Raw genomic sequence first — 23,628 nt, 5'->3', positions numbered from 1 at the left:
CTTCCAATAAGGCCTATAAGGCAACTGAGGTGTGGAAGTCCATGGGGCACTCTGAACACTGGAGGACTTCTGTATAGGAAGGACATCAGGATCCAGGTCTGAAGACAGTTGAAGAGAGTTCTCCATCATGAGAAGCCTCAGATTTATCTCCTTGTTTTTTCTAGGCCAGCTCGTAAACCCTGAACAAATTCTGCACTTATATGGGATGTGTGTGTGTTCCCTAAGCAGCAGAGAAGGTGAGAATGGCCATCACTAATTTGGATAGAATCCTGGCAAATGAGGATTTAGATATAACCTGAGGGAGAAAATACACTTCTTAGAGAAAGCAGGAGGCCCCCTTGGGGATGAGCTGGGGAGAGGCATCTTCCAAAAGTCCCCCAAATACACTATTGAAGTATTAAAAACTAATAAAACTAAAAGAAGCTCAGTAAAAACCAAATTACTCAGAACTGCTAAAAACTACACCTAAAAAGGAAGCTAGTTAAGGAAATGGGCACCACAAGTCATTCTGTCTCAGGCCAAGGCAGTTGAGAAGGAACTGAGGGAGACATGTCCTACACTGTCCTTGGTATGGGACATGGGGATAGCTTGGGGTGGGCAAACTTTTTGGCCTGAGGGCCACATCGGGTTTCCAAAATTGTATGGAGGGCCGGTTAGGGGAGGCCGTGCCTCCCCAAACAGCCAGGCATGGCCCAGCCCCTGCCCCCTATCTGACCCCCCTGCTTCTCACCCCCTGATGCCCCCCCCGAGACTCCTGCCCCATCTATCTCCCTCCTCCCCCCCCATTCCCTGTCCCCTGACGGCCGCCCCGGGAACCCTGCCCCATCCACCGCTCCCTGTCCCCTGACCGTCTCTGGACCCCCTGCCCCTGACTGCCCCCAGCCGCCCCATCCAACCCCTCCTCTCATTCCTGATTGCCCCCCCCCGGGACCCCTGTCCCATCCAACCACCCCTTCTGCCTGACTGCCCCCGGAACCCGTTCCCCTGACTGCCCCCCACTGCCCCATACAACCCCCCCCTCCTTCCTGACTGCCCCCCAGGACCCCTGCCCCATTCAACCCCCCTGTTCCCCACCCTCTAGCTGCCCGACCTCTATCCACACCTCCGGCCCCTGACCACCACCCTGAACTTCCCTGTTCTCTATCCAACCCCCCCTGCTCCCTGCCCCCTTACCGCGCTGCCTGGAGCACTACAGCCGCGCCACCCAGAGCGCCAGGATAGGCAGCCATGCTGCCCAGCTGGCTGCCAGCCACGCCACCGCGCAGCACAGAGCACCAGGTCAGGCCACGGCTCTGTAGCTGTGCTGCCCAGCAAGAGCTCACAGCCCACTGCGCATGTGCACCTGAAGTGAAGTCCCCATATGAACATTACTCAAAGAACTATGGGGTTATATTTGGATAGATTTCACTGTAATTGACCTGAGTGCTCCCTGGTATGTTCCCAAAGAATCGGGATGTCTGGGTATCCTGGTGTAGGGCACATTCTGAAGAGAATGAGGTCTCAGAAAAAGTGGCAGCATGGGTGAAGAATGGCCAGATCTGAAGAGGTATCTGCTTCTCTGCAATCCTCCTCTTGCTAATGAGGCAATTAGCAATGTGCTTCTCTCTCAGGCCTCACTCTTCCTAGTAAGCAGAGGAAGAATAAGTTGGTGGCCCTGTAGCTGAACTGTCGTTAGTTCAGGATTGGGTTCCGCTCTGCTGCCCAATTTGATCAGCATTACTCTGTGGTTATAGGCACAGCACTCTGTACAGTTTTCAAACCCTACCTTCTACTTAGAACTGACATTGTCACAGTCTCTGATTAATAAGAGAAATGTTTTTGATCCCAGAAATCCACATCCTCATAGTAGTAAGGGATGAAAATACCATTTCAGTAAAATAAATACTCCATTCAATTTCTCAGATTCACATATACCATTAAGCTGTTGTACCAGAGCTACCAAGTATGTTAAATGCCCTTATAATTGCCCTTGTTGTTGCAGCATATGTGTAATAACTGTTTCAGAGAAGGGGTGCACTGCATAACTGGATATTAAGGAGTCCCTTCAAAAAGAATAGAAATTGTAAATAAAGGGTGTGGTTTTCTTTACAAAATTAATAAAGCACATGGGAAGTACTTGAGTTAAAATGGCTGGAGTGATGAAAAAGCCCCTGAAGAGGCTAACAAATTCTGCAAATACACATAACCCAGAAACCAGGGAAGCATGCCGAGTTACAGGCCAACTCCTCTTAGCTGGTATTTGTTAAAGACACTGAGCCAAATTCAGCCATGGTGTAGTTCCATTGACTTTGGTAGAGTTTCATCCCCTGACGCCACACCTGAATTTGGCCCACGCTGCCCACATTCCTAAAAATAAAGTACAAAACTTATAACGTCCAACTTCCTTATGAACTATGCAGTTTTTCAAATCAAATACACAGCAACGGAATCACCTTTAAAGTGAGGTGCTGGTGAGCTCAGTAACTCAGCACGTGAACTACAGTTGCATAATCACATTGTTCAGACATTGTCTAAAAATGGTTCTATATGCAAACGTGCTCTTTCGCAGTAACGTTTCCACATAAAAATGACAAATTTCTCATTGAAGTTAGCCAACCTGAAATAGGATATTTTATAGCTTACGGAGACTGATTTAGACATTAGGTAAAAGGAGACGTTGCTAGGAAACCACAGCTTGAGCAAGGAACGTTACCGTACAGATTTCCACATGCTGATGATGAGAATATTCGCATCACCAACAGTCTTAACAATTTTAAAAGAAAACTGCAGCATTTAACTGTTTAGTTAAAACATACACAACTTGAGTGATTTAAGCAGCTGCTTGTAAAAGTGGGGACCAGCCCAGTGATAAAAAAAGGAAATCTGAACTAAAAACAAGCAGTGAAGAGCACTACCCCGGTAACAATATATAAATAAATGATTCCATTCCTACCAGTTCTTTACTGAACATAGTGTTCAGCAAGTCTGCTCTATCAGAAGCCATTAAACACAGTACATTCTAGAAAATTATGATTTTTTCAGTGTACAGAGCATTTGGGGCCACATGCCATATAAAAGTATGAGAGGAGCAGGGATCAGAAAAGGATTCCCCCACCCTAGAGTATGCTGATGGGTTGGGTTTTTGTTTGTTTGTTTGTTTATTTTTGTCATCTTATCAGAAGCATCAGAGATGGCCGCAGCAGGACATAGGGCACAGGAAGGGATGGACCATTGCTCTGAGGTGGCACCAAGCCACCTCTCTCTCAGGTGTTTGGCTTGCTGTTTCTTTCTCAGATGCTCAGGGTCTAACTGATCACCATATGTGCAGTTGGGAAGCAATTTTCCCTCAGGTCAAGACTGGCAGTGACCTTGGATGTTTTTCGCCTTCCTCTGCCACATGGAATGCAGGTCACTTGCCAGGATTATCTGAGTATATCTCACTTAATCAATTCTCTGCCACTGTAGGGGCCTCAGGCACTGGTGCACTTCAGTCCCTCCTATTCTCTGCCTGTGGCACGTAATAGTCTAGTAGTCTCCTGTGGGCTGTGATATTTTGGTCTAATTTTTGGTTGTTGGGTTCAATGTGTGGATGCTGGCTGGTGCTGGTGGCCTGTGATTTATCAGATATTTGATCTGGTAATCCCTTCTGAGCCTAAACTTTATGATTCTAAATTGGTTTGTCTGAACAGCCAGAAGATTCTGGTTACATTAACTATGTCATGTTGCCTGCCATTTAGTTGGAATGGAATTTTTTTGTTAAATTCACTGTGTACATAAGCAATTGCAATTCCAGGGTGTCCCTTTTTCTCCCTGGTGCTCTGATTTAAATGATAAATATTCATAATCCCACACTCCCCATTGATCAGTTTAGCGATCCCCAACTGAGAGAAAAAAAGACAATTTAAGTAGACAAGACAGACAAAGAAATGGGAGGAAAGATTTGTCACTCACATTTTACAGATGGGGAATTTAGTGACTTGCTCAAGGTCATATGGAAATGCTGTGGCAGAGCACGGAATTGGAACTGAGTCCCTGTCCAGATTTTTTTTAAACCACAAAGAACTAGGGAAAGTTCTTATACTAGATGTGAATTGGTCTTTTATTTGTAATTCTGTATTTCTCTCAAGCCAATATGTAAAGCTGTGTAATAGTGGTGCTAATGTTAAGACCACACTCTTAGTATAGAGTTTACAAATTCACTTCAAAATTAGGCTAGTAAAATCACATCCGAGCAGTGTCTCTTGATAATGAAGAAAGAAAGGAAAAGACAATTCTGCATTGCTTTATATCATTGCAATCTAAGTAGATAAAAGTTCCAATCTGACCTAAATGATAATAAACTAATCCAATTTAACCCAGTATCAACTAAGCCATGTTCTGTACTACTCTATTTAGGCTATGTTATTACCTAGTCATTAGTAAGCAAGCAAACAGAGACCAGAAGGGAAGCAGAGTATGTTTTCATCCCTACCCTGATGAAAGCATTTATATTTCTAATTCTTATGCAACTGTAACATTGTAATTTCATAGAAACATGATATTTTTCCTCTGTTAAGCAACATATCCTAAAGCATGCTTTGAATTGCTCTGATAGGGCACAGTTTTTATGCTTTCAACAGGAACAGCTGCACACAACAAATCTACATAATTGTAGAGTTAATTTTAGCAGCTTCATGCAAATCAATGTTAGCTTTTTCCTCTGAGTCTTCTGAGTTCTCTTTCTCTCTCCACAAACCTATTAGTGCCACCTTTGCACACTGCAAAAATATGCAGATAATATTGGAGAATGACTTCTTAGGAAAACATTTTGGTCAAACTCATAATAAAACCTATCCAGCAAGACCAGCACGCTGAAGAATAAGCTTATATGTGAAGCTTTTTGCTTCCTGATAAACTGGAAATGTTACAAATAGAATATTATTGAATAATATTAAAGCCATCAATTCAGCTAAATCACTAGATTACAGTTAAGCAGTCAGAAATAAACAGAAAACCTTTTTGTTTCACTGGAATACACACTTCACATTAAATAATTAGGCAGCATTTTAAGCATGATAAAAAATGATGCCAAAAATAATGCCAAGGATTTTAATACATTAAATGACATATGCCTGTGACCTTTATCTCTGAAGGTCAACACTCTGGAGAATTCCTTTTACAGTATTAACTCTAGCTATTAAGATTAATATGCTGCTACCATATATAAAAGAAACATAAGGAGATAAGAAACAGATCTTGAATAACAGACATCCCAACCCGCCCCGCCCCCCCCAAAAAAAGCCACACAGAAATTGGGCTTGTTTTTTGGTTTAACTGGCTTGTGAATTGCTTGTTGGCTAATTTTTGGCTTGTAGCTTGTTGCTTCTTTTTTTTTGATCGGCTCCCGGCAAGTGGGGGCAAGAGGCAAGCAGGGGCAAGGTGGGGAGAGAGTCAGGGTTGCACAGCTGGCCCACCACAGTCCCAGATGCACACTAGGGGGGTGGGGTCTAGTCACAGAGTGTTGGGGTTCTTAGGGATTAGCTTGTTTTGGCCTTGTTCTGAAATGGGATTAGCTTGATTTTTGGTTTATTGTGAAAGTCGGGGTGCTTCATTACCAGATGAAAGTTGGCAACTGTGCCTTTTAAATGTATGAAACAGTTTTAAATCAATATTGTCATACAACCAGTGGCACATTAGCCACTGGGCAAAGGGGTCTCGTGCCTGGGGGCCCCAGAAAAATGGGCACCCCTGCAACCCCACCTGCTCCATCAGCTTGCCCCGCTCTGCCCACCCGACGTTCTTGCTGTGGAGCAGGGTTGAGGTGTGGGAGCATGCCCTGCTCCGTCCACCCGGTGCTCCTGCCAGGGAGCGGGGTTGGGGCGTGGGGGCTTGCCCCACTCAACCTGCCTACTCAGTGCTCCAGCCAGGGAGTGGGGGTGGGGCAAGCCCCCCCAACTCCGCTCCCTGGCAGGAGCGCCAGGCAGACAGAGCAGGGCAAGTCCCTGCGGCCTGATCCCGCTCCCTGGGTATGGACAAAGTAAAAAATAAATCATGAGCTCAGGATTTGCCCACTAGTCAAAGTTGCAATATCAATGCATTCACTGTTAGCAATATTTTGTTCAGAAACAAATCACAGAAGAGATTCTGTATTACAACAATGGTGACAGGATGTGTGAAAGCTATCAGGTGTACCACTCTCCTGCTTTCTCTGCTAAAGCCAGCAAGCTTTTAGTACATTGTAAATCACAGGACATTGAAGCATGTGCAAGGAATACAGGATCGGCCTCCATTTTCCTCTCACACTTCTGCTTCCTTTAGCTCTACTGAAAGTGACAAAGCTCTGGAAATGCTTTTGCTGCATACCAAGTCTCATCTAAATGCTGAGAGATGTGAGTCATAGTGTAATGTGATGTGCTGGAAATAAAACAAGCCTTTTAACAGACCCAAGTCATATACCTGCAGCCAATCTCAAGTTTCATCAAGATTAAATGTAGTTTATAAGGTCACATGAATATTGTTTTACAGGCCAGATTTTCATAATTGCATGCCCCAAAATCTCTGTGTGTGGTTACCATAATTCAGTGGTTCTCAACCTTTCCAGACTACTGTACCCCATTCAGGAGTCCAATTTGTCTTGTGTACCCCAAGTTTCAACTCACTTAAAAACTACTCGCTTACAAAATCAGACATAGAAGTATAAAAGTGCCACAGCATGCTATTACTGAAAAATTGCTTACTTTCTCATTTTGTTTGTATGAAATTTTAGATTGTACTGACTTTGCGAGTGCTTTTTTTATGGAGCCTGTTGTAAAACTAGGCAAGTATCTATATGAGTTGATGTAGCACCTGGAAGATCTCTGCGTACGCCTAAGGATACACTTACCCTTGGTTGAGAACCACTGCCATAATTATTATAATACCCATGCTAACTGCACGTACAAATGGCTAGTTAAATGTATGCATAAGAATAGTCATATTGGAACGACCAAAGATCCATCTAGCCCAGCATCCTGTCTTCCAACAGTGGTCAATGCCAGGTGCCCCAGAGGGAATGAACAGAACAGGTAATCATCAAGTGATCCATCCCATTGCCCACTCCCAGCTTCTGGCAAACAGAGGCTAGGGACACCATCCCTGCCCATCCTGGCTAATAGCCATGAATGGACTTATCCTCCATTAACTTATCTAGTTCTTTTTTGAACCCTGTTATACTGTTGGCCTTCACAACATCCCCTGGAAAGGATTTCCTTTTGTTTGTTTTAAACCTGCTACCTATTAATTTCATTTGGTGACCCCTAGTTCTGGTGTTATGAGAAGTAAATAACACTTCCTTATTTACTTTCTCTACACCTGTCATGATTTTATAGACCTCTACCGTATCCCCCCCTTAGTCATCTCTTTTCCAAGCTGAAAAGTCCCAGTCTTATTATTCTCTCCTCACATGGCAGCCGTTCCATACCCCTAATCATTTTTGTTGCCCTTTCATGAACCTTTTCCAATTCCAATGTATCTTTTGCATACTGCATGCAGTATTCAAGATGTGGGTGTACCATGGATTTATATAGAGTCAATATGATATTTTGTCTTATTATCTATCCCTTTCTTAATGATTCCCAACATTCTGTTAGCTTTTTTGACTGCCGCTGTACATTGAGTGGATGTTTTCAGAGAACTATTCACAATGACTCCAAAATTTTCTTAAGTGGTAACAGTTAATTTAGACCCCAGCATATTATATGTATAGTTGGGATTCCGTTTTCCAATGTGCATTACTTAACATTTATGCACATTGAATTTCATCTGCCATTTTGTTGCCCAGTCACCCAGTTTTGAGAGATCCTTTTGTAGCTCTTAGCAGCCTGCTTTGGACTTAACTATCCTGAGTAGTTTTATATCTGCTGCAAATTTTGCCACCTCACTGTTTGGCCCCTTTTTCCAGAGCATTTATGAAAATGTTGAATAGGACTGGTCCCAGTACAGACCCCTGGGGGACACCACTATTCACCTCTCTCCACTGTGAAAACTGATAATTTATTCCTACCTTTTTTCCTATCTTTAACCAGTTATCAATACATGAGAGGAACTTCCCTCTTATCCCGTGACAGCTTACTTTGCTTAAGAGCCTTTGGTGAGGGACCTTGTCAAAGGCTTTCTGAAAATTTAAGTACACTACATCCACTGGCTCCCCTTCTCAACATGCTTGTTGACCCTGTCAAAGAATTCTAGTATATTGGTGAGACATGATTTCCCTTTACAAAAACAATATATTAACAGTATATCTGGTCATCTGTGGATGCATTTTGTTTGTGCAATTTTATGTAACTCTGGCACAAATTTTCCAACTTTGATACTGTAGCTTTCCATTTATTGCTTTTTTTACTATTGTTTTTCTAACTTGTTGACTTCCTTTTTCTGTTATCTTACAAGCTGTCAGTTTTCATTATAGCAATCATTACTTCAAACATGAACCAAATATGTAAACATTTACCTTTTCATGAATTCAACTCTCATAAGACCACAAAATATACCAGAAAAGTGGATTTCTAATGTAAACACGCTCAATGACCCATAATCATATAACCCCAAACTCCATTAAGAGCCAAATAAATGTTTCCTAGCCCCAGAGCAGCAGCTAGGCCCTTCATATTCTCTAGATCTTTACCCTTTGTTCTGTGGAACTAAAACCTCTGTAGGCAACATAACTCAATGACGTTCACAATTGGAGGGATATGTTTTAAAAAAATCCCTAAACAATCAACCATTTAAAATAATTCAGCATAGAAGTCAGTATGACTACACATTTCTAGTGGTTCATTTCTAAATTCTCAGCTTCAACTATGATCTCATAAGTTAGCTAAGAGTTGTCTCTGGAAAAGAAATCCCTGTAAATACCAATATGGCATAATAGGGTCTGCTTCACAGTAGAAAGTATTATCAAAATAAAAGGGGGGGTAGAGGGAATAATTTTATACTAAAAGCTGTAAGCTCATTAACAAAATTAAACTTCAATTGTTTGCAGTTTAATTTATTCCATGGAATGACTGAAAAATGGTTACTAATCCTGTTTAGTAGTTGTTGTTCTGGGAGATGCATTGCACATGTCCATTCCACTCTTGGTGTCTGTGTGCCCAGCGCACAGCCATAGGAAACTTGTTCCCACAGTAGTACCTGTTGGATGACTTAAGCATCCTCTACTGTTCTGCATGCAGATATAAAGGGTAGAGTCGCCCCTAGCCCCTCTCAGTTCCTCCTTGGCGGAATTCCAATGCAAGGGGTAGGAGGGCAGGTCATGGAATGGACATGTGCAATGCATCTTGAAGAGCAACAGCTACCTACTGGTTAGTAACAGTTTTTTCTTCTTTGAGTGATTGCACATGTGCATTTCACTCTTCATGACTCACAAGTAAGACTAACATTTTGGCTTGGATATTTTTATTAAAAGTCACAGACAGGATGTGGGCAATAATAAAATCACAGACATGTTCAAAAGGCCAGTGTTAGGGGGTAGCAACCAGGGCAATTGCCTGGGGCCCCATGCCACAGGGGGCCCCGTGAAGCTAAGTTATGGACAACGGGGTTTGGGTTCCAGTCACAGTGGCAGGGCTCAGGGCTTGGCTTCAATCCTGCACAGCAGGACTCAGGCCCAGGGCCAGAGCCCGAGCCCCATTCCCTGGGGCCAGAGCCTAAGTCTTGCCACCTGGGGCCAGAACCCAAGCCCAGCCATGCAGGGCTGAGTTAGTGGAATTTTGAGGAAGTTGCTGATCTTGTAAAATCACGAAGTCTGTGACCTCCATGATTGACTTGTAGCCTACTACCAAGTCACGAATACATCTCTGATGTTAATGTGTCAAGCTAAGTCTTCTAGGGACCACAGACATGGAATCTGTAGAGAATCCAGATGGGCTTCCCACCCAGGGCAGTTACATTTGTCACTACAGTCTATTTAAATAAACACTGGAGGACAACTTTTCCAATTCTAGCATCATCTCTGAAGTCTTGAGCAACAGCATAATGGGAAGCAAACGTGTGGAATGAGGACCAACTTGCCACTCTGCAGATGTCTACAATCAGAACCTGCTCCAGAAACTCTGCTCAAGTCAATATTGTGATCTTGTTGAATGAGCTGTGATTCTGCTCGGTGGGGTGACTTTAGCTAAGTCATAGCACGTGTATGCAGGAGACTATCCAAAAAGAGATTCTCTGAGTGGAGACTATTGTCCTTTTATTCTGTCTACCACTGCTACAAACAGTTGGGAGGACTAACAGAATCCTGGTCCTGTCCAGGTAGAATGCCAGAGCTCATCTGACATCCGGGGTATGCAAATACTCCTCTTCCCTGCTCAAATGTGGCTTCTGAAAGAATGCAGGCAAATAAATGGGCTGGTTGATATTGAAAGAAGACACTACCTTTGGAACAAACCCCGGATGAGGCCCCAAGGAGACTTTTATCCTTAAAGAATATCATACAGAGAGGCCTGGACGTTAAGGCACACAGCTTTCCTACCCTTCTGGATGAGGTGATGGCCATTAAAAATTTCACCTTCATTGACAGATACAGCAGAAAGCAAAGTAGCCAAAGGCTTAAACGAGGCAACCCATCAGGGCATGGGGTTTGGGCCTGAGGATACAGCTTGATAAGGCCTTTCAAAAACCTTATGGACATGTTAGAGAAAAGGGAGCAATTAGCCACTTTAGGTTGGAATGCTGAAATAGCTGCCAGTTGTTCTTTTATTGAACTAACAGCTAAACCAGGTGCAATAAGTAGTCCAGGCTATGTTGAGCCAGTGAATGGGACAGTGATACCCCATACTGGTGAGACCAAATGGAAAAAAAAAACCTCCACTTAGAGCGAACTCTCTCTTGTAGAAGGTTTTTTTTTTTTTACTATTTAGCAGGTTCTCTTGAACCTTTTTCAAGACTGTAAGCTTAGATGGAGTAGGCACCATGATCTTGGGAGATTAGGTCTGACTCTAGTGGAAGTAAGATTGGAGATTTCACTGACAGCACCAGAAGAGTGGAGAACCAATGTTGATGGGCCCCACACTGGAGCTGGGCCCGTCTTATCTTTATTGTTAGTAACACCCCATGAATAAGCAGGACTGCAGGAAAAGCATAGAGAAGCCTGCCTGACCACAGTAGCAAAAGCTGTCAGGGAACCTGGACTGTGATCTTGTAGAAAGTAGAATTGCTGACTTTTCCTGTTGGTGTTTGTCGCAACTGGGTCCCCTTGGGGAATCCCCTACCGATGGAAGATGTATCTGGCCACATTTAGATAAAGAGACCACTCGTGGTGATATGTAAACAATCAGCTCAGGTGATCTGATAGATTTCTCAGGAAGCTTCTAGATCTATAAAGTTGGCAACACAGAGCTCCCAGATCAGAGTTACCTCTCGACAGAGTGGGGAGGCGTGATCTCCTCCTTGCTTGTTGAGATAGAACATAGCTGCTGTGTTGTCTGTGAGGACTAAGAGGCTGTTTCCCTTGATCTGCGGCAGCAACACTTGGCACACCAATCTTACAGCCTTCAGCTCTCTGATGTTGTGTCAAGTCTTCTAGGGGCCATAGACATTAAGTCTGTAGAGAACCCATCCAAGGGAACTGTCTGTCACTAGCGTGAACAGTGGTTCTGGATGGGAAAATGGAATGCCTACACATACATTGGCTGGATTTATCCACCAATCTAGAGATCTGGACAGGCATGTAGAAATCCAAGGACTTTAAGGTGGCTTTTAAGTCCTTAAGCCCATGGAGCCTGCTATCCATCTACACTGGGAACAGAGAAGGACCCTCAAATGGCAAGTTCTGAATAGTATTCTGGACTTCATAGGGGAGACCAAAGCACTGTAACCAAGAGGGTCTCCACATGGCAACCACAGATGTCCTGGTCCTAACTGCTGAGTCTGCTGCATCCAGCCCAGCCACAAGCTATGTTCTTGAGACTAGTCTGCCCTTGTTCACCAGGGAAGAGAACTCCTGCCTTGTGTTCGCCGGAAGCAGCTCTTTAAACTTCTCCATGGAGCCCCATAAATTAAAATCCTAATGCCCCACCAGAGCCTGTTGGTTGGCAATTCAAAGCTGCAAATCCCCAGTTGAATAAATCTTCCTGCCAAACAACTTGAGCCTCTTTGCATCCTTTGATTTGGGGGTGGCAGCCTGATGCCCCTGTCACTCTCTCTCATTAGCTGCTGTAATGACTAATGACCCTGGAGGTGGGTCAGTGTAGAGATATTCGAAGCCTTGGGAAAGCACATAGTACTTGCGCTTTGCCCTTGAGGTGGGCGGCCATGAAGATGGGGTCTGCAATAGTGTTTTTATAGGCTCTTGTATTGCCTCATTAATTGGTAGAGCTACTTTGAAGGGACCTGCCATCAATAAAATGTCAATCGGGCAATGTGAAGATTCCCTAACCTCCTTGACCTGAATGCCCACGTCTACAGCCCCCCTCTTTAACAATTCTCATCAGCTTTAAAATCACCAGGAGGGGGTGAAGTTGCCTCTGCAGAAACTGCCTGTCTGGAGAGGATGAGGAGGAAGCCAAGAGTGGAAGTGGTTGAATTTCTCCAACAGACTGTTCCTCTGCTTCTATGACCTCTTTCTAATGCCTGGTAGCTTGGTGTGCAGTCTCCCCCTGTCTAGATGAGAGCAATGAGCAGGCATAGTGAGAGGAAAATCTGGAAGCTGAAGGGAAACCCCCATGGTTTCAAAAAGGCCATTGATACAGGGCAGGAGCTCCTGATTACACAGAGCTCCTGATTACATTTCCATGGCAGCATTATGGGTTGTGAGGATCTCTGAGGGGACTGGAGGGTCCTGCTTCAGGCTTGTGAGACATAACATCCCACTCCAAGACCAACTAGAGAGATTTCCCTTCCTCCAGCCATGGAAAAGGCAGTTCCCCTCGGTGCCAGGGACTGGTGCCAAGAACCCGCGGATGGGAGGAACCCCGCTATCATTGCTGGCTCCCCCCGGGATGGTACCAATGGGCCCACTCTCTGAGAAGTAGGCAGCTGGTGCAGTACTTCAAGCTGAACTGCTGGAGCTGGTGCCAGATGGGGCAATGGTGCCGAGGGACTGGACTCCTGCACTGTTGGAGACTCCAGCACTGAGAGGCAGAGCAAATTCCTTGCTGCTGCAAATGCCTCCTGTGTGGTCAGCATGGAGATCGCTTCTTGTTGCTATGCCAATTAAGTTGATGGTGTCACTTCTGGCACCAGGCTCAATGGTGCCCTTTGCAGTGCTGGAGACAACAGGGCCATCTTAGGAACTGATTTGGAGGAGGAGTGGTTAGATTTCCAATGCACTCAACTCGACTCCTTGCCCCTCTTCCTAGACTTGGAAGGTGGATATCTTTCCCTGGTCAGAGCCTCTTTACAAGTCTTATATTTCTTCCTCAGTATGGCTGGGGGGAGATCAGTGCTGGGACTCCAACAGCACTGGAAGTGTGCTTCTCACTGAAGCTGCAGCACTCGGCACTGAGTGAGACTGGGACTGCTCCAATGGTGGGCTGAGTGCCACCTCAATCAGCAGGAATTTCAGCCTAGCCTCCTGGTCCTTCTCTGTTCTAGGTTTGAATTCCCAGCAAACTTGGCACTTGCCTTTCACATGTATTTCGCCCAGGCAGTTCAGATACCTATTGTGCTCACCAGCCTGGGCCTGGAGCAAGAAACATACGGCTTGAAACCTGATGACCGAGGCATGCTTCGGTGCTGGCAGCAGGACTCCGAAATGGGAAACAACAACAAAATCGAAAAACTCTATTTTTGTAAAAAACAGCTAAAACTTACTAACTGTGCTAACTATACTAACTACTAAATTAACTATATTATACAGAACTGAGAGAAACTGTTCTGGCAATGAACAGGAGATCCAACGACTGCCACAGGCAGTAAGAAGGAACTGGGGGGTAGGGGGAGGGTGGCTCTGCCCTTTATACTTGGATGCAGTGGCATGCGGCAGTAGAGGACACTTGAGCTTCCTAACAGGTACCACTGCAGGAAAAAGTTTCCGACAGCCACACATTGGGCACACAGACACCAACAGTAGAATGTACATGGGCAATTGTTCAAAGAATAACCATTTCCTGCAGTTAAAGAAGCAGTGTCATAAACAGATAGTTAAGGGTTAATGTCTCTTTTACCTGTAAAGGGTTAAGAAGTTCACCAAGCCTCGCTGACACCTGATGAGAGGAACCAATGTGGGGATAAGATGGTTCAAAAGGAAAGAGGGAAGTTTCCTTTGTTTAGAGTTTAGTTTCAGTTTTTACCAGAGTGGGAAAGCTCCAGAAATCAGCCTCTTATCAAGTAGTGAGTATTAGTGAAGGGAATAAATAGGTTTATGTTTATTTTCTTTGTAACTTGTCTTGGGCATTAGGGAATAATCAAATTGGGTAATTTTTGTGTAACTAAGTTTTTGCCAGGGGAACATCCTCTATGTTTTGAATCTGTTGTCTGTGAGATCCTCTGGTATGCTATCTCCCAGAGGGTTTTCTTTTACCTTTCTTTTCTTTAATTAAAAAAAGTCTTATTTTTAAGAACCTGATTGATTTTTCCTTGTGTTAAGATCCAAGGGGATTGGATCTGGACTCACCAGGAATTGGTGGGGGAAAGGAGAGGGGGTGGTTAAATTCTCCTTGTGTTAAGATCCAAGGGTTTGGATTGGTGTTCACCAGGAAATCGGTGAAGAAGTCTCTCAAGGCTACCCAGGGAAAGGAGTTAGAACTTGGGAGTGGTAGCAGCAAAACCAGATCTAAACTGGTAATTCAGTTTAGGGGTTCACATGCAGGTCCCCATATCTGTACTCTAAAGTCCAGAGTGGGGGTGAAACCTATGACAAGCAGTTATTAGCCATTTTAGTGGGAGAAACACAAAATGTAGTTCTGATTAGAAACTGTGAACAGTAGGTAATTTAGTATTAACATGATTACAATTTAATTTTAAATTTGTATCTGTGACAATGTAGTAATTGACTCACTTCTCTAAACTGCTACTACAGTATACTGTCTAATGAAGATAGTTTTGGTCACACAAATATGTTAAAGCAATTAAAGATATTAAAAAGATAGATGTCAAAAGAAACTGGCAAGACTGGTGTCTAATTTTGAGTGGTTTTGAAATATATGAATACTTACATAAACGTTATGCTAAAATACAACCTCTAAACATATCAGCATTCTATCTACAACAATGTAGACAAGGAGTAGGGAAATGTGTATAGTTCTCAGGAGAACCTACCATGGACAAGAAAAAAATATCACAATTCATCTCTCACTGATGTGAGTGGAAGGTCTGCCATTGATTTCAGTAAGAGTTACAATCAGATCCTGCAAAGGGGGACATGTCATGGTGTACCTTCATTCAAATAACATCTCTAACCTAGGCATATAGCAGCCTTACATTTTGCACCCGTTTGTATCCAATATATCTTTTAAAGTAGGGCTGTCAAATGATTAAAAAAATTAATCACTATTAATCGTGCAATTAAAAAAATTAGTCGTGATTAATCATGCTGTTAAACAATAATAGAATATTATTTATATAAATAATTTTGGATGTTTTCCACATTTTCAAATATATTGATTTCAATTACAACACACAATACAAAGTGTACTGTCTCACTTTATATTTATTTTTATTATAAATATTTGCACTGTAAAAATAAAAGGAACAGTATTTTTCAACTAATTTAATAAAAGTACCATAGTGCAATTTCTTTATAATGAAAGTTGAACTTACAAGTGTAGAAATATGTACAAAAAATAGAAATAGTATAAAGTGAGTATTGGACACTTTGTATTCTGTGTTGTAATTGAAATCAATATATTTGAAAATGCAGAAAAACATCCACAATATTTAATACATTTCAATTGGTATTCTATTGTTTAACAGTGTGATTAAAACTGTGATTAATCACGATTAATTTTTTTAATTTTGATTATTTTTTTGAGTTAATTGCATGAGTTAACGGCGATTAATTAACAGCCCTATTTTAAAGTCAATATATTATCTATAAATACAATAGCTTAATTACAAATATAGAGCCTGATTTAAAGCCAGTTGAAGCAATGAAAAGACTTCAACTTGTATAGAAACTTAAAGACCCCTTACCATACAGTCAGATCCACACAGGTACAAATGTCCCCACTATGTGAATCTGATTGCAGGATAGGTGCCTCCATGATTTATAAACAAAACATACTCTAATGGGCATCTTCTCGGGTGGGGAAAATCATCATAGTTACGTCAATCCTGGCTGCAAGTTAAAGCTAGAAAAGTTCATATTAGAGATAAGGCATACACTTTTAACAGTGAGGGTTATTAACCGTTGGAACAAACTACCCAAGGAAAGGGATGAATTCTGTCTCTTAATGTATTCAGATCAAGACTGGCTGCCTTTCTGTAAAATTTGCTTTAGCCAAACCCAAGTTATTGGGTTCAATACAGAGGTTACTGAGTGAAATTCTATGGTTTGTGTCATACAGGAAGTCCGACTAGATGGTGATATAATTAACTCTTCTGGCCTTATAATCAATAAATCTATGAATGGAGCTAGGATGATTTACACCAGCTAAGGTTTGTCCCCTTAATATTTGTAGAGTTAAGAGTGGAGCCAGATGGATTTTCAGATTAAAAAGGGATAATATCTAATTTTTAGGTGCAATATGTGATGTATCCAGATTGCTTTTTTTCTTTGCTGAACCAGAAAGAGATACAGTTAAGATTTTTAGGCATAATATTTGAGCGTTCGTGACTGTATTCCCTTCAAAAGCACTTTTCTTCTACCGTCTTTTCATGTTCTTATGATTTTTTTAAAAACCAATTGTTGCAGTGCTCGGGAACTTACTATAAAATAATAATGACATAATAATAAAAACAGTTCACAATTTACTATGTGTCGGATGTAATACGTAGAATGTATATTTTAGGTGTTGGGACATATGAAAAGGTGCCTGCTTGTCTGTCAAGAAAAAAGAACAGCCAGGCAAACAACTTGGTCAGCAATCCAAACAGGTAAACAACTGAGTCAGCAACCTAATCTTAGTGTTAGGCAGAAAAGTGTTTATACAATATATAATTAACTTTGTAACAATAGGAAATGACTGCCTAGGAAGGAGCACCACAGAAAGAGATCTGGGGGTCACAGTGGATCACAAGCTAAATATGAGTCAACAGCGTAAGGCTGTTGCAAAAAAAGCAAACATCATTCTGGGATGTATTAGCAGGAGTATTGTAAGCAAGACATGAGAAGTAATTCTTCCGCTCTTCTCTGTGCTGATTAGGCCTCAACTGGAGTATTGTGTCCAGTTCCGGGCACCACATTTCAGGAAAGATGTGGACAAATTGGAGAAAGTCCAGAGAAGAGCAACAAAAATGATTAAAGGTCTAGAAAACATGACCTGTGAGGGAAGATTGAAAAAATTGGGTTTGTTTAGTCTGGAGAAGAGAAGACGGAGAGGGCACATGATAACAGTTTTCAAGTACATAAAAGGTTGTTACAAGGAGGAGGGAGGAAAATTGTTCTTCTTAACATCTGAGGATAGGACAAGAAGCAATGGGCTTAAATTGCAGCAACGGTGGCTTAGGTTGGACATTAGAAAGAACTTCCTGTCAGAGTGGTTAAGCACTGGAATAAATTGCCTAGGGAGGTTGTGGAATCTCCATCATTGGGGATTTTTAAGAGCAAGTTGGACAAACACCTGTCAGGAATGGTCTAGCTAATACTTAGTTCTGCCTTGAGAGCAGGCTACTGGACTAGATGACCTCTCGAAGTCATTTCCAGTTCTATGATTCTATGAATGTATTTAAGGCAAGCACCTGAATGTGGGTGTGTACTTGCATTTAATCCTATGCTGTATCCTGTTTCAGTGGACTGCTCACTCACTGAAGCAGTGAATAAACAACCTACTTCTTCAGATCAAGAGTCTGTCTGTGAACCTGTTCTGGGTAGCGGGAAAAAGAATTGGTCAACACTATGACTCTTCTAGTCAGTCACACACCTGAAAATATCACCATGATCACAGCAATTTATTTAAAAAGAACAACAACCGATATCTAGAACAAGTAGTCTAGAATAGTGGTTCTCAACCAGGGGTCCAAGGCCCTCTAAGAGCCATGAGTAGGTTTCAGGATAAACCCAAAATAAACCAGAGAGCAGGGCCTATGTTCGACTTGCTGGGGCCTAGAGAAGAAAGCTGAAGCCCAAGCCCTGCCACCCAGGGTTGAAGCTAAAGCCTGAGCAACTTAACTTCGCGGAGCCGCCTGTGGAGTCAGGCCCTGAGCCACTGCCCTGCTTACTACCCCCTAATGTCAGCCCTAGCTTTAAATCTACTGAATATGGAGAAAAACAGTTGTTGTGGCACAAGTGGGCTGGGGAATTTTTATAGCATGTTGCGGGAGCCTCAGGAAAAAAAAAGTTTGAGAACCCATGATCTAGAAGGCAGCCCTTCCCAAGTGTTACACCTTCGCTACAAATTATTAATCAGCCTTCATTGTTTGGGAATTGTTTTGTTTATCCAATAATCTGGGAGAAACGGTCCTTCAAAAATAGGATCAAATGAATCAATTGAAAATGTCCATAGGTCAAATGCTGCCTTTTTGTTGTCCGTAGGAACAATGTGTGCCTGTTTATGCTTTCCCACCCGCCCCCCATCTTGAAATGCCCATATGAGAGCTGTATGCAGAGTAGTTGTAGCCATGTCAGTCCAAGATATTAGGGAGACAAGGTGGATGAGGTAATATCTTTTACAGGACCAAATTCTGTGGGTGAGAGAGACAAGCTTTCAAGCTGAAGAAGAGCTCTGTGGAGCTTGTCTCTCTCACTAACAAAAGCTGGTCCAATAAAAAAAAAATCACCTCACCAATCTTGTCTCTCTAATACTAGAGCTGGATGAACAATTTCCACCTAAATAGGTTTTTGACAGAAAATTGGGGTTTCTGCAAAAAGTGTCTGTTTTCTGCAGAATTTATTTTTTTGTTAACCCGCCTTCTCCCTCAAATCCCTAAAACATCTATGTGAAGATGCTATCGCGTTACCTCATGGGATTTGTATTTTGGTTGCCTTAGGTCCCCATTCTCATCTACGGGCTGGGCTCCCAGGATAGACCACATCCCCCATGATTCGCCATGGCCTGGGACTTTCATGCTTGGAAATGGGTGGTGGTGCATCATGGCACAGTGGTGCATGGGAGATTGTAATTTGCTCTGAGAGCGCATAAGGCACCCCCAAAACAATTCCCAGGAGACACCGCAGCAGCATTTCTGAACTGATTTTTTGAAGGATTTGCCTAAATATTTTTAGTTTTGGCCAACAACATTTTTTGGTATTTGAGTTCTTCTATATTTATAGAAAATATAAATTTTTCTATTGAAACCCCCCTCATTTTCCAACCAGCTCTAGTGAGTAGACTCTTCATCATGTGATTCAGAGAACATGCAAAGCGCCACTGGGGGGAATCAGCCTAGCCTTCTCCCCGGCATGGCCTTTGTCAAGCAGTCTGCCCTGAAAACTGCTCGACATACAACTCTCCCATTTTCTATAATAGTTTCTCTTAGATAGTGCTTTGCCTTTTAAAATTAAAAGTCTGCATTTCAGGAAATGCAATTTAATCAGGAAAACAGTATAATAGTAGGAAAAAGCCCTTTCACAGCAGTGGAGTACAGTACTGTATACAGATATGTGCATGAGTCTTCCTTATTTCATGTTGTTCAGGGGGTCCGATTAAAAAACTGGACATTCCAGGGCATTTTTTTTCCATTGAGCACCCATAGTAAAACCCACACATGACATGACCATTGGGAAAGGAAGCCATGTGTGTCCCTGTCCAATTCCTTCTGCATCTGTGACCAAGTTCCCCATCAGACACCCCAGCCCAGATGCAAACAAGCTGAAAGGTTAGCAGGGCATGGTAAGAAGCAACACAACTGACACTGAGTTGGGAATTCCTACGAAAAGATCTATGGTTTTCCTTACCTTGCTAGTCTGTGATGCCAGACTATGAGGAAGCAATACAAACTAAATAGGGAAGGAGGTTCTGCCTGACAGAGAGGGCAGGTAACCCCCCAACAGCTTCATTATTAGGGTTGTCAGCAGTTTGGCAGTGGGGACAATAGATTGATAGAGCCCTATGTGACTGTTGAGGAATATCAAAAAAATTAATATGCACAAAAGACACATTGTCGCATATGGGGACATCTTGATTATGCTGCAAATTCCTCATAACTAAGAACAGACTTCCCTTTCAATCACCATCCAGAATCTGGTGCACAGTGCTTGATCAAATATACGGATAGGTTCCAGTGACTAGCTGGGAATACAGAGCAGTGGTTACCTTAATAGGTCTCCCGTCCGGTGTAAGTACCTCTTCTGAAAGTTCCATCATCTTCAGAGCCATCAAAGCAATGGGTTTCGCATGACTAAGACTCTTCCTATGGAGCCCTGCTGCAACACAGTATGCATCACCTATTGTTTCCACCTGCAGCAATCAGACAAATCAAATGTAAAAGTATGATAATGAGCAGAGATCTGTGCCATTAGTTATCTGCAATCACAAAATGTTGCTTAAAAACATGTCAGCAAAATATCAATAAAAAAAGCAATTAGACAACGGAGCATAATTACCCGAGTTTGCAAACAGGCATAGTCAAAACCTGACATCTCATTGCATAGTTGTTCATCATCATCAACTGCAGAAAATCATTAAATCTAGGACAATGTGCACTATCAAATGAAATATGATAACATTACCCCACAGGAAAATAGGATTTTCTATATTAGAGTTAGACCAAAAACTAGTTACAGCTAAGAGCTGGTGCCACCATTTATTCTGCTGTGGAGTAAGACTTGTACTAAGCAGTAATAATTCATAATTATTATTTACTCTATTTGAAAAATACATTAAGATGAGAGTTACAGGAGCCTAAATGTTTCCATAAAAAAAAAAAAAAAAAACAAGTGAATAGTACATCACTTATCATTAGAATCTTGTTCCTCTTAGGGCTGGGAGAATTCAAGAGAAAGGATTTTATAGCTTACCATAATTTCTGTTTCTCATAATCACACACCCACTGGTACTAGAGCTGACTGCTGGGTACTGTCTGCCTGTCTGTCTACCTAGGTATGCAGCTCTTCTGAAACCTCTTATTTTTGTATAGGATATTTAGGCTCTCTCTACTTCATAGATTACCTGAGCACCAGTTCCCTGCCTCAGACCAATGAGTGCAGCAGATTGCTTCTCCTACCCCTTAGCCTCACTGTTCCTGATGGGAAGCCAACTTACTGGAGTAAGGGGTGCAGGGGAAATTAAGGGAGCTCTCTGGCTTAGGACAAAATCAGCCTATGAAAACAACAAGTCCTATAATCCTCCAATTATACTGACAGAATCACCCTTTGCAAATTTTGTCTACCCACACTTCTGTAGCCACCTCCCTGCACAATCCTTCCGTGCACTCTCAAGCAGGCTTGGCTTAGAAGCATGAATGTAGGTTTTACTATTCACCACCAGTCTCTTTCCCTCCCCTCACTGCAGCTCTATTAAGAGAATGGCAGAAAAGCATTCTGCAAAGATTAGCATGAGAGGAGAGACATAAGTGCTACTGTAGAGCTGCCCTGGCAGCCACTTTGTGCCTGGCCCTTTTGTCCCTGGGATGTCTACTTATATTTTGTCCTCAGGGTTGACAGGTAAGAAATCAGGACATTCAACTTGATTAATTTCCAGTCCTGGTAAGGCACCAGTATAAGACAGACTTTGAAATCCCCCCACTACATCTGATCATTACACAGGGCACCAATCCAGAAGATCAGCTGACCTTAAGGTAGGTAGAGAATCATCACACCAGCCAGGTCACCAATTACAGTCTCCTGTTCTGGGGAAACGGAGTCCAACAAAATATATAGAATTCAACATCCCCAGAAAGGAAAGGGTCTTCAGCCTGCCTCTAGGACCCTGGCGGTAGTATGTCCTTGACTCAGCAGCTTACAATGTATCTATCCTGTCCAAGTAGGAAAGTAGAGAAAAGGGGTTGGTATGGGAGCCTGGGCCCTCTCTCTCCACCAGGCTCCAACTCAGGGCCCTGCAAGAGGCAGTAATAGCAAACACTCCAGAGCACTTTGGGGATGCCTCCATGGACCACTTCTTACCTCCTGCTTCCCCACAGACCTCAAAGTCCTTTGCTTAAAATCCAACAGAAAATAGTAAAAACAACAGACTCTTCAGCTCAGCTGGGCTCAGCCGGTGGTAGTCTTCTTCTTTGCAGGCTCGCTCCAGCTTCACAATGGTCAAAGTTTCTGGGTTGCATCTCACTAGGGATGAGTTGAATCTATCACATTCATTAGTTGCATCTATCACATTCTCCATCTATCCAGAGTTTCAGGCAGGCTGCAGTCCCTGATCAGTCCCCATCTCCAGTCAGGCTCCCAGCTCAGAACTCAGGCTCCCAGACTTCTCTCACTCTAGCCCAAGAGAGAAAGAACCCTCTCACCTGGGTTTCCTCCCTGGATCTAGGACCTGGGGTAACTGCTGCTTGCAGACCCCTCCTTTGCAGTAAGGACTTCTGCTGTATCCTTCTTCAAAAGCTTTCAAAATAGGTCTGTCCTCCTATCCCCTCTGTCCCCCTTCTGAGCTTTCTGGCTCCCTTTCAGGCTTCTCCTCCAGCTGCAGCAGGCTCGGCAAGTGCAGTGGGGTGGCATCACTTGGGCCCGAACTGCTCCTTAATCCCTTATGTCCCAGTGTGGGGTTTGTACACCTCATCATAGGATCCCACAAGGGAGAGCAGAGGACCAGCAGAAGGTGGGGAAAGCTGCTAAATCTCTTCCCTGACTTCAGGAAGTTCCTGGAGGTACTTGCAGATGGAGAAGACAGCAATTGGTGTTCACTCATGGCAGCCATTCACTGCAGTAATACATGTGGGGAGCCACTATTCTGTCCACTCACTAAAATAGCAGAGCTCTTTTCCCCTAAACACCAGTAGATGTGGTAAGTAGACAGAGACTACACGGCAGGAAAGGCAGTAGCTAGAGACACTGAGGAGCGAAGGCAGGACCACCAGCAGCAAGGAGAGAGAGGCGAGGCTTAGAATAGATATTTTGTGTGTATGGGAAAGTGGAGGGGCACGAGAGCACCACTTTAAAGTCATAACAAGGCCTGCTCTGAATGTGTGTTTAAGGACCCATTTGAATATTGTGATACTTCTAAACGTCGGCCTCACAGAGAAACAAGGGCAGAAAGGCCAACAACACTACCTTAAAATAAGAGAAGACAACTGGACTGGACCCAGATAGAAGAAATTACAACCTAAGGAGCTGAGATTGGGCTATCATAATAAAAAAATGATGGCCAAATTCTGTTGTTGTTTTTTTTACAGTGGTGTAAATTCAGAGTAACTCCACTGATGTCAGTGTAAAGAAGAAATTTTGGCCCATAGACTATTTTTTTTCTTGTAAAATTTAGATACCTTTATTTTGTCAGAGACTTCCCCTCTTTGGAAATATCCATTGATATGTAAGTAAAATTAAGAACCAAATTACATTCATATATGTTCACTCAAAGGGCGCCCATATGAGTGCAGAACTGAGTCAACAAAAATCAGTGACAAAACCTGCCCAGTTTTGAAACCTCCCCTACATGGAACAAATATTGGATTAACAGAAGAACATAAGAATGGCCATACTGAGTAAGA

At 42.9% G+C, this 23,628-nt stretch overlaps 1 protein-coding gene across 1 annotated transcript in view; it reads right to left on the bottom strand.

Moving 5' to 3' along the window:
- The window catches only part of GUCY1A2 (guanylate cyclase 1 soluble subunit alpha 2), a 276,684-nt gene that overhangs the window by 75,287 nt on the left and 177,769 nt on the right, over positions 1-23,628 (bottom strand). The window contains exon 6 of the mRNA XM_054015549.1: positions 20,283-20,426. Within this exon, the coding sequence (XP_053871524.1) occupies positions 20,283-20,426 (144 nt within the window). The remainder of the gene's footprint in view (positions 1-20,282; positions 20,427-23,628) is intronic.

Source organism: Malaclemys terrapin, chromosome 1 (genome assembly GCF_027887155.1).
Source record: "Malaclemys terrapin pileata isolate rMalTer1 chromosome 1, rMalTer1.hap1, whole genome shotgun sequence".
In the NCBI taxonomy this organism is placed as follows: domain Eukaryota; kingdom Metazoa; phylum Chordata; order Testudines; family Emydidae; genus Malaclemys; species Malaclemys terrapin.
The sequence above is the reverse complement of the archived record's forward strand: the minus strand, read 5'-3'. Positions and strand labels throughout refer to the sequence as shown.